At 44.6% G+C, this 14,458-nt stretch overlaps 1 protein-coding gene across 1 annotated transcript in view; it reads left to right on the top strand.

Moving 5' to 3' along the window:
• The window catches only part of coq8aa (coenzyme Q8A, genome duplicate a), a 32,819-nt gene that overhangs the window by 16,431 nt on the left and 1,930 nt on the right, over nucleotides 1-14,458 (top strand). The window contains exons 5-14 of the mRNA XM_012824748.2: nucleotides 1,904-1,978; nucleotides 5,116-5,241; nucleotides 8,952-9,037; nucleotides 9,401-9,541; nucleotides 10,199-10,280; nucleotides 11,387-11,480; nucleotides 12,628-12,769; nucleotides 13,651-13,758; nucleotides 13,872-13,937; nucleotides 14,058-14,144. Of these exons, the coding sequence (XP_012680202.1) occupies nucleotides 1,904-1,978; nucleotides 5,116-5,241; nucleotides 8,952-9,037; nucleotides 9,401-9,541; nucleotides 10,199-10,280; nucleotides 11,387-11,480; nucleotides 12,628-12,769; nucleotides 13,651-13,758; nucleotides 13,872-13,937; nucleotides 14,058-14,144 (1,007 nt within the window). The remainder of the gene's footprint in view (nucleotides 1-1,903; nucleotides 1,979-5,115; nucleotides 5,242-8,951; nucleotides 9,038-9,400; nucleotides 9,542-10,198; nucleotides 10,281-11,386; nucleotides 11,481-12,627; nucleotides 12,770-13,650; nucleotides 13,759-13,871; nucleotides 13,938-14,057; nucleotides 14,145-14,458) is intronic.

Genomic DNA, 14,458 nt, shown 5'->3' with positions numbered 1-14,458 from the left:
GTGTGGGGGGCGGCATCTAGACTCCTGCCTGGTGTCTGCATTAGTCGAGCCTCCTAGCCCTCTGGAAGGGAAGCAAACAACACGATGATGGATTGACTCTGAGATTAGCAAAGGTGTGCCCATTGGCTGGTGCCGCCTCTGTCTTGTCATTAACGCCTGTCTCACTTTTGATATCTCATTAAAGTAGCCCCTCGAGAGACATCGAAACGACCAGTAGAGACAGTTTGCAACTGGTCATCATTGACATAGCTGCCTGTTGTCACATTCACTTCCAGTCTATATATAGTCCATCTATATTTGCAATTCGGTATAGAAATGAACCTCCCTCTGTGGTGTGGCGGCTCAGAGCTTTTGTCCTAACTTGGTTGCATTAAGGGCAGCTAGAGAATGGCCACTCGGTGTCACCTCAGTGGTGGCAACAAGGAGTAGAGGTGAGAGAACGTGTGTGTGTGTGTGTGTGTGTGTGTGTGGGGGGGGGGGGGGGGGGGAGTTATGTAAACTTCAAGTTTAAGTATACATTTGCAATGACTTGCCTACAATAAGTAGGACTATGGGTAGTGACAGCATAATTAATAAATAACACTATGGACAGTATAAGCGTTGATAACTTTGCGACACCTTTTGAAGTGTTGAATGCTATAATACTTTGTAGAAAAGTGATTTGAGAGCCAACAAAGCAACACTTTGGTCAAACACCAAACAAACCACTTTCATTGTGCAAAACAGGTTAGCAAAGTTGAATTTCAGCTTTACTCTGTCCATGCAAAATAGCCTCTGTGGGATCTTTGTGGAGCGCAAACCACAGAACTGCATGCAGACACACACACACACATATACCCCCCCCCCCACACACACACACACACACACACACACACACACACACACACACACACACACACACACACTGCACGCCACCAGAGTGGGCAGACACTGTAGTAGTGTTTGTGGGAGGTGTGGTCGATGTCTCACCCAGAGCCCTGCTGATCTAGCTGCTGTTGGTACGAGGGGCAACAGTAAGAGTAGTGGTTTAATCATTACCTCACATTGATCTAGATTCACTGCCCAGCCTGCTAAATAGGGCAGACCCATCCCGAACTTGAGCTTGTATTGCACAGCTCTGAAGGTCACTGGTTTGGGAGTGTAAACAGACTTCAGCTTTATGATATTTGCAGAGCGTCACTAGCGAGGCAGTCCTGTCGTTTGTTCGTTCGTCCGTTCGTTCGTTGCTTGTGGCCGCATTCTGCACTCCATTCCACAATTCCTCCTCCTCCTCCGAATTTCACAAACTGGAGGAAGTTATGTAACGTCTGAGGTTGCATAACACCCCAGCCAAAAGCGCGCTCACCAGAATGTTGTTATTGTTTCTCTGCAAGTGCTGACTATTTAGCGACGGCTAGAGGCCATGTTATTGGCCGTTCCTATTTGAAGCGTGTCTTTCTGGGTCTTGCCCCCACCTCAGCATGTAGTGGTATACTGTGATATTTCTGTCAGGGCCATATGCACTCCCTTTTGTGCCCTCCCCTTGCTGGGGACCGTTTGTGACAGCTGCAGACAGGGTTTGTTCTCTCACCTCAATGTCACATTCACTCACTCTGATCCTACTCTTATCACAATCTTATTCATAGAGAGGTCTAGAAAGAGGCCAGGGAAAGACCTTTAAGTACTGAAGTCAGTGCGATGTCCCAGAGATCCCAGATTTCTTGACTTCCATTAAATTATATTTTAAATACATTTGTTGTAATACTCCATCACTGTGTATAGCCAAAATAGAGTTAAAAAAATAACTATACTTATATACACACAATAACTACACACTATACATCTTTAAACTTGTATGTATGTACGTATAGATAATGTGTTTTTAAAGGCGGACATGGTAAATACGAATGTTGTCTTGTTTCAGGCCTTGCTGTTGGTCTGGGCATCGGAGCACTGGCTGATTTGGCCAAGAAGAGTATGCGAAGTGAAGAAAAAAATGGTAAGATAATAATTACAATCTTTATAATAATCTTCAACCATTAACAACTACTGTATTTTACCAACTATAAGTGTTTAAGTTGCATCATTAATAAGTCCCCTGGCAACCACTGACTTAACATGTTTGAGAAGGGCAAGGGGGAAGGGGGAACTTCAGCCCCTTTAATCACTTCACTGGTATCAGAGTAAGCCCTTGCTTCACTAATGTCCCATTATTTCTCTTAGGATTGTTTTAATTTCTTATGTGAAGCCAATTAACATCATCCACAAGTGGTTGTGATCACTCTGAACCCAAGACTGCCTTTCATTGTTGAGCTGAAATTCAACTTTGCTTCAGGTTATACAGCAAATGGTGTTACTACGTTGCCGCTAACTAGCTAGCTAATTAGCTAGCTAACTAGCTTAAGGAAACTTTTAAATAACCTTAAACATTTCAAATGGCAGAGTCCCATTTGCATGACATGATAGCTAGTTATCTAGCTGATGTTTCAGTCTCCTCAAACTTATAATAGGAAAAGTTAGAAACCCTCAGGGTGCCTGTGCAGCTTTTAACATGAGTTCATATTAACATGAGCACGAGATAGCTAGGTTAGTTCAAAAGCTACAATAGGTAAAAACCCACTGGGTGCCTGTGCAGCTTCATATTACCATGAGTTCATATTCTGTTAAGATGGTTCCCTAAGCTACAGACGGCAAGTATAGTTCATAGCTAGGTTACCTGGCGCGAGACCTTCCTTGTGGAGGTATGAGCTCCATAGCATCACGTTAAATGGGCTATAGTTTGGTGTTAATACACACACCTGTTTCTTTATCATTATGGAAATGTGTTGTATCCCATGTTGTTTTTAATGGATTTCGTATGTGAAAGAGAGAGGGAGAGAGAAAAAATGCATTCCCATGTATAGACCGCGCCCGAGTATTAACCGCAGGTCTGCAGACATTTTAATAAATCAAGGTATAAATTGCGGGTAATAGTTGGGAAATTACCATAAATATCTTAATAATAATCATCAACCGTTAACTAATAGATTTTCATTATAATCTTTATAATAATCTTTAACTACTACCTAGTAGATATTAATTATAATCTTAATAATAAGCTCCAACCATTAACTACTACATATTATCCTCTAACACAGATTAACAACCACAACAACAACAACATTGTCTGATATGCTGATGAGGTTGATGTTGCTTGAGCAAGCTGTATGTTCTGTTGGGGTCGAGAAATCAGACATTCACGAGACTCACTGGACTCGCTAAAGTAGACATCCATGAATCACAATACACTCCTGTACCGATAAAATTAGACACCTGGTTCACACTTAATTTGCAGCATCACCCTCACCCTGTTTCCTATAAAACCTGTGATTGCTCCTCCTTCATGGGGCCAGGCCAGTTTTATTTACGGGACGTTTGAGGTTTGCTCCGGTCCTTAGAGTTCAGCAGCTGCCAAGGAAGATCAGCAACAGGCCATTAATTCATCTGACCTTTACCTCCCCACTGTGACAGAAATCTGTCACCAAGACCAAGACTGCGGAAGGTTTTAGAACCTTTTGTGTTATGAACAGTCGGAACATTTTTAAAAGGGTTTCTGTCTTGGGTGTGTTCTGAAAAGAGCAACACACTTTACTTTGAATTGTTGTGCAGGCAGTGCAGTTGCACACCACCATTGTTAGAAACATATATTGCACATACATACTTTATATGTACACATACATATTTTACAAACAGATAAGATGTAAACACATTTATACATAAATATGTATGTAAACATATGCCTATATTGATTTGACTGTAGGGTAATGCTATTCCCAACGACCTGGATGACTTCACCCCAATTCTGGCAGATTTTCTTGTGTAATCTGGGCTCAAATAAGTAAATCTGTGAATGCCGCATTGACAGCCTGCGCCTATAGACCATGCTGTCAGCCCTGAACCACAGACACACATTTGTTTAATGCTTTGTGTTTGCCACTAGAGATAGATTTGTGTCTGTACTTTCTTAGTAAGGTAAAAAAAAAAAAAAAGTGTCTGCTTTATTGTTTCTACCAGTGTGTGTCTACAAATGTCCACTTAAATCTGCTTCATCGGAAGTTAAGTGAAACAAGGTGTGTTTGTTCAAAGTCTGTATTTATAAGGGGAGTGCTTATAGAACTGTGGCTGTGTACACAAACATCTGTGACGTTCCCATGCTCTGAAGTCTGCCCAGAAATGGGATCCAGCCTTCAGATGTCACACAGGGACAAGTAACTTCAACACGTCCAAAAATAGCTGATGGTCTTGACATACACTCACACACGCGTATACATATACACGTACACACACACACACACATATATACACACACACTAACAAACACACACACACTTGCACACATTCAGTAACACACACATACACACACATTTACACACACACACACACCAGCACACACCCGCGCACACTGCACATACACATTCTCACTAAATCACCCACCCATATACACACATGCTCATATACACAATATTCACCCATACACAAACACACACACACACAACCCTACCAGGAGAGCATGTAGTCAGTGTTACCCTGAGGTGGTGCCCCACGGTCATCATGGGCTCTTATTGCTCTTAAGTAGTGTAACTAACTAACTGTGTTGCCTCTAAAACTATAGGGGAGAAATACACTTCCTCTTAAGTGTGCCCAGTACAGAGGTTTCTTATGCAAACATTCTAACGTGCACATTTTGCATTGCATAACAGGCACACACTGCAACGACACACTGCAACAACGCACACTGCAACAACGGCAAACTGTTGCCTGCTGCAGCAACTTTGTCTAGTTATTTAAGGAAATGTGCAGCATTTGACCTCTGCAAATGCTTCAGAACATTAAAAAAATGGAAACACGGATATGTTTAGTCTGGTTTCCCCGTGAAAGGAATTTAAAAAGGAAAACAGGCATTTCCATAATACCATTAGATGTTCAACTGTGTTGCTTCTTTATTGCTGACGTCTAAAGAGACTTTTTAAGTGTTTGTTATGTGCGCCTTGATTTAAACAGCGCCGAGTAACACTATATTTTCTCTGAGGCTCATTTTTTTTGTGTGTGGGCTGACACGATGACACAGTCCAGACGGACATCTTTTCCTCTCTTCAGGGAACAAGAAGTCAGTGCTGGACTCCAGCCCGTTCTTATCGGAGGCCAACGCCGAGCGCATCGTCCGGACCCTGTGTAAGGTGCGCGGCGCCGCCCTCAAGCTGGGCCAGATGCTCAGCATCCAAGGTGAGTCCTAAAGTCCGATCCCCAGGTGTGCGTACCCCCCCCCCCCCCCCCCCCCCCTCACCCTGGGTCTGCATTGCTGGGGCTGGTGCTGTTATGGGTGCTTCCTATGTCCTATCCGCCTAGTCCTCAGAGGTGTGCCCAGTGCAAAGGTTTCTTAAAGGTGACCTCCAGTGTTTGTTCACATTCCTGCCTTGGTAAATAGGAAACATGGGAAACATGCCATACACAATTCCAGCTAATCAACACGCTGCTTCAGGAGCATGGAAAGAAGGGATATGATTTGAATGACTGTTGAGCTCAAATATCAACAACCTTTTACCAGAAAAAAAGTAATTTTCTACAGTTTCTTTATAGATATTGAAGTAAACAGATACAGGTGTATTTCTGTAGGGATCCTCTCCGTGTTGTCAGACCTTTTATAATAACAATTACAAGCATGTCAGTGGCGAAAACAAGTAGTTTACCTTTGACATGCTGGTTTCATAGGATTCCATTGTATAGCCATTTTTGCGGTTGCCAGTTGTAGCGTTCCAACTCAAAACTACGGTAGACTGATTTCGATCGTTAAATGCCACTAGTAAAGGTTTTGACCCAAAAAGATCTAAAAGTAGGACCCACATTGCAATATCCCTTTATCCTAGTGCCCATCGTGTTGGCCTTTGCATCATCGTATAGGTTTCATTAACATGGACCCTGTGTTGGCCTATGCCTCATGGTATAGGTTCATTTATCATGGACCATGTGTTTACTAATGCTGATCCAGACAAGTCAGAGGTCGGGATTTTCTGACCTCCCACTAGAAAAAATACAGTGCAATACCACGCAAAGTAATCCATCTACCCTGAATTTAAAGTTGGAACTGGGAAGTCTGAATTACCTGAGTTCCGAGTTGTCTCGAGCGCACCAAAAGTCCTCATATGGAATAGCTCCATTTATTATGGCTGTGGTCCCCACTGGGTTACACAAACAGATGAAGCGTATTCATCATAGATGTCCTGTTTCCTAACTGCCCTGTGTTAGCCTAGTCCTCAAAGCCATACCCAGCACTGTTACATCACAGGGTCTAGCCTGCCTCGTTTATCATGCGTGCCCTGTTTCCTAACTGCCCGGGGGTTTTGCGTGGCACTGCTCCAGCCTGACAAGCTTATGACTGGTATCCCAGCATCATGCCAGCCATAAGTCATTAGAACTGGACCTGCTACTGCCGTTGAGGCTGGTGTCATCTGACAGGTGTGGGAGAGTGAGCGAGCGGGCGAAAGAGAAAGAGAGGGACATGATGACAAAGACAGAATGATCAGACGGAAGACGTCGTACTCTTGACGGCCAGCCTTGAATGTACTTCATGTTTCCTCCATGTCGTGTTGTCATTCACACTGTCATAGGTTATTATTACTGGAGCCGGTGAGACCTTTTCACCCAAGAGTGAGCGAGTGATTTAATTAAGTGCGTAAGTGAGTGAAGTGGTTTGAAGTGAGAATGAGTGAGCGATGTTAAATGGGAGGATGATTCCTGACGGAAGAATAAGCTGTGGTTGTCATCCTAACTCTTGACTGGCAGCCTTGAATGTAGTTTGCGTTCCTCTGTGTGCCAGGTCATCATTCAAATGGTTTTATTCCCCCCCCCCGAACGCATGCGCTCCTGTTAACTTGACTCAGTGTTACCCCCGACATTAACCTCGGGCTGGATTGACTGGAATGTGAGAAGGAGACGCTAGTGTTTGTGTCTTCTCTCTGTTGTCTCACTGTGTCTGTCCTCTGGAGAATAGCTCAGAACTGAAAAGTTCACAAGGTACCATTTCATATGTGTAGTGTACTTATCCAAATGTTTACTAGAGCCTGGGAAAAATAATGGTTTGCTAACATGAAAGATTCTGAATGCACAAAATTAAGTTACCGTTCTTTTTTTTTTCTTTCTTAACAATTTAATTGAATAATATGCACACCTGCATAATGAATGTAAACAACTAATTTGAACCCATTTCAGAAACTGCTCCTTTTGCGTTTAATGTGAAAACAATAACATGTTTATGGAGTACACCACAAATATAAAAAGGGAAAACAGAGTTCAAATCTGAGTGCTTGTATTTATGAATGAAAAACAAGAAAGCCTAGATGCATCGAGTTGCACCGTGCATCAAGAATGCTTGTTTTAGAATGAAATCGTTAGGGCTCCACTTTGAATCACAATTGTAACACTGTGTACTTGTAAACCATATACATATTTTTATGTGTTACAAGCTTAAGCCCCAAACCTACCCCAAACCTACCCCTAACACGAACCCCATGGGCCCTAGACGCGATATATTAGTGTGTTGCACTTTCTACATTCAATTTACAAAAATGACACTCGTCAAGTGTTAAGCACATTAGTACACTCCATATATACCTTAATATATAAAGCAGATACTGTAGGTATATAAATGTACATTCAGGACACTTAACACTAAGTGTGGCTGTTCACGACCTTCAGTTTTGGGAAAGGAAATAAATAGCACTCACAGGCGGCTGTTATCGCTCATGGGTCAGACCAATGCTCTGCATTCGTCTTGTCTCAGAGAGAAAAAACATCTCTGACGGTAAACAAGCCCTCACAGTGCGAAAAGGCCAGGTCCCCTTGGCGTGCCTCCAACATTGTCATGTTCGTTGTGTGATGGGTGGAGGCTTACCAGCTGAGGGACAGCGGCAGCGACAGCTTATTTTGAGATCTCCTCCGGCTTCTACGCCTGTCAGCCATGCAAGGATTGTGACCTTCTCATCGGATCTGATCCAGGCATTACAAACATGCACACAGAGAAAAAAACAAAAAAACAGAGTGGTGTGTGGGCCATGCGGGAGGGTACACAGGGCGCCTGCCGCTCAGTGAGTGGTGAACGACCGGGCAAAACCAAGGTCATGGATTCAGCCTTCAGCCATTGTAGTACAACAAGCGAAACCCTCAAGGTCGTTATTATTTTACAGACGATCATCGGACACTTTGAACTCCGCTAGGGGATGGACTTAGTTCATGTCAATAATGTGAGCACCCAAGCTTCTTGCCAGATTGGATAAAGAATGTGTGGACAAAATTATTTTTGTGTGATTATTAAAAACTGTTGTCTACTGTCCATTAACCCACGCTGTTGAAGAACACCTCTCACATGTTGAGTCTACTCAATGTTGCTGTCCTGAAGTCCGGACCTCCTCATGTTAGACTATGTTTTTCTGTACGCTCTTAAGAGCAGTCCCGCATTTTCCTCCAGGAACGCCTGCATCTGCTGTGGTTGTGTCAACATGCTTAGATCATAACATGCGCTCTGTGCAGAGGTCAGCTCGGCGTGGGTTTACACAGCAGAGATCAGTCATATCAAGTTGTTGCCTAGGAATACATGGTGTTACAGGTAGACCCCTAGTGGATAGTTGGAGAAACTAAGGCTATCGTGCTGGCTTATATCTTGTGTCATGTGTTCCTGTTGAAGGCATAGTTTTCATGTTTTTTTTTTTTACCAAAATATACTTGTTTATGGTACTGCTTCCTTTTTAATGTGGTGTGTAGTGCCAAAGCTTAGCATAGGTATTACTGTTATTAACTGTTGTTATCCAAGGTTATCCAATCCCTTGTCCAGAGTATTGCTAGAGGCCTAGAATGGCGAATGGTATATGGACTGCATCTATCTTATGGCTTTTGGTGGCTGTACTGACTAACATTGCCCTCTTGTGTCTGGTAATTTTCAGATGACGCCTTCATAAACCCACAGCTGGCTAAGATCTTCGAGCGTGTTCGCCAGAGCGCCGACTTCATGCCAATCAAGCAAATGACGGTAAGGCCTGCTGGTAATCTTGGCTGTGCTGTCACTTCAGAGTTATGCTGTGAAATACTATGACCGTAGGTTAAGTCTATTTCTCCCAGCTGGAAGTGGTGCAAGTATCCACAGTGAACAAAATGAATGGAGCTCTTGAGTACTTCCAGCCAGTCCATCAGAATACCCTCATACTTTCTAATCAAACTTGCTAATCGTAGTCTAAACACGTTAATGATATAAGTATGAGTGTGTAGACCTTTCTACCAGGTGCTGGCGTGAAGTCATTTGACTATAAAAATGCTAGATTACTAGCCCAGTGACTTGCGTCCAGTCAGATCGGAGTCAGACTTCATCTCTGTCCTTCCCCCTTCTCCCTGGCAGAAAGCCCTGAACAACGACCTCGGGCCCAACTGGAGGGACAAGCTGGAGTCGTTTGAGGATCGCCCCTTTGCCGCAGCCTCCATTGGGCAGGTGCACCTGGCCAAGCTGAAGGACGGCCGAGAGGTGGCCATGAAGATCCAGGTGAGACAAGCGTGTCCCCAAAGGTCCATCCCTTGCTATTAAAGTATAAGACTGAAGGGCTGTATCTGCTCAGTGTCCGCTATAATTGTGCCAAGCGGATTGGTGTGCACAGGACTGTAAACACCTGGTACAGGTGGATCTACCAGTGCTTCACTGTGTAGTATCTCTACCAGATTACAGTGGCTAAAATTACATATCACTGGCTTACATACCACAGATGGAGGTGGGATCTGTTTAAGTGCTAGCGGCTACGCTACGCAGCCACGATATCTAAACTCAGTTCTGCTCACATAAACTTGTTCTTCACGGTCTGTCGTGTCTTCTGCTCCAGTAGGGCTCTAACCTCTGGCGCAGCTCGAACCACAGCCCTGCAGATTAGTGCCTAGCTTCGAGTGCACCAATAAATAGACTTTATCATTATCAAGTCTGGGCATGTTGCTGTGTCTGTAATGTACTTCTCCGTTCTGCTGTTTTTGCTGTGAGAACCCTAATACAGCAGTACAGAGAAAACTATACTAGAGAAATATATAACACATGGTGACATGCTGAGACAATGTCTCTAGAGGGTAATCTTCAGTAAATAAATGGAATATTCTAGTTTGCTTTTATTTCTTCAGGTCTCAGAGAGTTCTGTTGTGTTCTCTGTTATTTTGTTAGTACCCTGGAGTGGCACAGAGCATCGACAGCGACGTCAATAACATGATGACGCTCCTCAGTATGAGCAACGCTCTACCTGAAGGTGATGACCTCTCACAGTTTTACACGCATGCAGTGCACCCTCTTTCACATCTATAGTTATTTGGTTGTTTTATTTATTTACTCGTTTATCTGCTTATTATTTTTTCTGTACTCTATGGATGTGATTCTACAATGTACCCATGAGAATAGCCTTGCCATTAAAGATGCCAATGGTACGAACATGGTATTAAGCCTCAATTATCTCCTCACCTCAACACTCTCACTGCTCTGAGATCAGTCATGCACACAGTGATGCAATGACTCATGATCACTTAGGGCAATCACCAAGGCCCTTTTGTCTGTTCTGAGGACAGCCTCAGACTTGCCAACAAAGACCTGTAGGCGCAGGCTGCCACAGTGTCACGTGACCTAATGTTTTTATCCTCAGGCACTACTTCCACAGCCATGACAGCTGGGGACAATGACCTCACCCTTATCTGGAGTGTCATTGCAGCGTAGCGAATTCGCTAGCTACAGTAATTAGCTTCACTGCGGGTGCTGCTGTAGTCAGGGGTCCCTGTTTGTAGATTTTACACGTCTGTTTCCACAAGTTTGGAATGACATGAGATGTACATTATTCTATGGTGTCTTACCACTTAAACAGCTGCAGTGAAAGCGTTTCCACTGTTTTAACTCTGATCTTGGCTTTGGTCAGCCCCCCCCCCCCTCTCCCATATACAAAAAACTAAACACACAGGGTTTCAAACAAATCAGTTCTCCAGGTTGTAAACAGGGGTGAAACTGAAGGCCCTATCCTCTGAGACAGGGGTGCACTGTATGCTTTCCACCCGTCATCTCCTGTGGTTTGTCTGTACCCTCTTCGTGACGCTTGGTCTCTGAGAAGCTCCTCTTCAGGAGTGGTCTGAAAGGCCCACCAGTGTAGCCGCTCATCATTTTGACCTGAATCATCACAAGCACAGCAGGCTTGGTGTATTTCTCAGCTTAGTTTCGCATTTATTTTTTTAACGCTCTGTATAAAACTACACCTTTCTGATGATTTCAACTGTACTGTATGATGGTGATCTTTGGAGTCGTTTTCTGTAGCGAACTAAGTATACCTGTTGCTTATGCCCTTTACTTGTGTGTGTGTGTGTTTGAATGGAGCAGGTTTGTTCCCTGAGCACTTGATTGATGTTATGAGACGTGAGCTGGCGCTGGAGTGCGATTACATAAGGGAGGCCAAATGTTCCAAAAAATTCAAGTGAGTCATGAACGAGACGGTGAATCTCTCTCTCATCTTCTCAACCTCTCTCCCTTTCTTTGTCCCTCTCTCTCGCTCTCTCTCTTTCATCCTCTCAACATCTCTCCATTTCTTTGTCCCTCTCTCTCTCTCTCCCTCTCTCTCTCCATCTCTTCCTTTCACCCTTTCTCTCCCTCTCTCTCTGTCTCTCTCTCTGGCACGCTCATCTGCCATATGTCTGTTCAAACACATACTCAAAACAAGCTGTGCACTGCCCATATTGTATCTGTTTTGAAGAGGTTGACACACAGCTACGTAATTATATTCAAATTATTGATTATGTATGCGGTTTGGCCGTTTACTGTTTTAAGGCCTTAAAATAGCCTGACGTTGAAAGTCGAAAATAAACACCACAACATGGAGCATGATCTAGCAATTATGGACTCACAGCTCCCTGTCTGACTCCAAGTCCTCGGAGCTCCTGCAGCTGTGCACCAGAAATAGCCCCTGTGGTGGTGTTGAGTTTCGACCAGGAGATATAAAGGCACCAAACCATTCGCACTGTGCCAGCTCTTCAATATAGCCCTCTGAAGAAGCGGACAGAGGACAGTGTGCCCTCCCTTCCCCACCCTGGGTCCCCAACCCTGAGTCAACCCCCCCCAAACACACACACACACACACACACACACACACACACACACACACACACACACACACACACACACACACAGGGTGCCACTATCCCAGGCCCAGTAGTCTCTGATGACAGGAAGAGGGAGTGTTTGGGGTTCAGAGCACGGTGCTTCAGGTAGATGCAGGCCAGCATGGCTGTGAAACAGACAGACATGTTGTCTTTGAGACCTGGAGCTACCTTAGCCTGTCACTGATGTCTCCTTACTAGGCCACTACAGGGGCTTGTCTGTGTGTCTATCAGTGTGTATGCGTGTGTGCGTTTGTGTGCGTACCCGCGCACGTGCTGCAAAGGAGCACGTCCTTGATTAAATTCATAAATTTTTTCCTCCCCTGTGTCATGAAATATCTGGAAAGATTGATCTAACTTACTCGGTTCCCCTCTTTTGAAAAAAGTTGCTGCCAACTTTCCTGTGGTTTTCTGACTCAGTGTGTGTGTGTGTGTGTGTGTGTGTGTGTGTGTGTGTGTGGTTTGTAGGGAACTGCTGAAGGATCAGCCCTTCTTCTACGTGCCTAACGTGGTGGACGAGCTGAGTGGCCGTCACGTACTCACCACTGAGCTGGTGCCTGGCTTCCCACTTGACCAGGCCGAGAACCTCCCTCAGGAGCTCAAGAACGAGGTACACACACACACGTACACCTCCATGAGGTATGGCCAAAACATGAGTTCACCCCGATGGCACCCCCACCCCAAATATTTCCTCACCCTGCTCTCAGATAGTTTGTGGCACTTCCACACTGTTGGCCCTCAAAGTCAATACATTTACATTTAGTCATTTAGCAGACGCTTTTATCCAAAGCGACTTACAAGGATGTATACACATTTTACATTTACACTGATGGCACACTGCACATCAGGAGCAATTAGGGGTTCAGTGTCTTGCTCAAGGACGCTTCGACAGGGAATCGAACTAGCAACCTTCTGATTCCTACTGATTATTACTGATTACTAAACGACTTCTCTACCCCCGTACCACTGTCGCCCCCCAATACTAGGCAGCAGGCTATGCTCTCCCCAGGCTATGCTCTCCCCATGCCCCCATCACAGCCCCTGCACACCAGGGAGGGTGCCCTCCCCATACCCCTATCACTGCCCCCATCACTGCCCCTGCACACCAGGGAGGGTGCCCTCCCCATGCCCCCATCACTGCCCCTGCACACCAGGGAGGGGCACCCCTGGAGGGACAGCTGGAACCAGAGCTTGGAACTATGGAACTTGGAACAGATTCTAACACGGTTCAACAGGGTCAGGGTGATTTTTGATACAGGGATCAGATTCACAGACCACATCACACCACACCACACCACTGTGAGAGAGATTTCTGCACGCACGTGAAGTGATCGTGATCGCAGTGTGTTCAGTAAATGAGTGCAGGCAAGGGACTTTACTATGTAGTGTTCGCCACCTAGTGGTGAAGTAAAGGTATTGCTACATAGAAAATAAAGAGGTGATTTGATGCGTTTGGTTATTTGCTCCTTAGTATTTGTTTTCCCCTTGCAGATCTGTGAGAACATCTTAAACCTTTGTCTTCGGGAGCTGTTTGAGTTCAGGTACATGCAGACAGATCCCAACTGGTCAAACTTCTTCTACGATCCACAGACACACACGGTAAGGCTTTGTTCACGTGGTAGCGCTTCGTCTTTTAAAGCTAATCTTTGGATTTTTTTAAACAAGTGGGGATGAGTTAGTACGACTTAACACTGATGATTATCTTATTTTAGGTTGCGTTACTGGACTTTGGTGCAACGAGAGGCTTTGACCAGAATTTCACTGACGCGTATATCGAGGTACAATTACTTCCCTAAAATCTCCCAAAATGCTAATGCATCTAGTAGAATGTGTGGCATTTTGTCTATAGATGTGTTAAAATGGTTGACTCTCGTGACGGTGTTGTTCTGATGCCACAGATTATCAAAGCAGCAGCCGATGGGAACAGAGAGGGTGTGCTGTCGAAGTCCATAGACATGAAGTTCCTCACAGGTTACGAGTCAAAGGTCAGAGGCCACACCAGTGAAGAGTCTACATGAACGTTTATACTGACAGGACTCACACAGAGGACCGCAAGAACTCCCAACTGACCTGACGAACACAAACATATAGGCTACAAACACACACAAACAAACATGTCTTCAGACACTGGAGATGGGATAAATGGAGTCAAGTACACGGGTTTCTTAAGCGCTAAAATGTTCTTGTTCTGTTGACCGAGTGGGGGCTTCACAAACACATACCGTATGTCTGTCTCGGAGTCCTATGCAGAGCTTGGGAAATCTTTCGTGTGACTTAGTGTAAAACTCCAGTTTTACAT

This window comes from Clupea harengus, chromosome 15 (assembly GCF_900700415.2).
Source record: "Clupea harengus chromosome 15, Ch_v2.0.2, whole genome shotgun sequence".
Classification (NCBI taxonomy): Eukaryota; Metazoa; Chordata; class Actinopteri; order Clupeiformes; family Clupeidae; genus Clupea; species Clupea harengus.
This window is presented reverse-complemented; position numbering and strand designations above follow the sequence as displayed.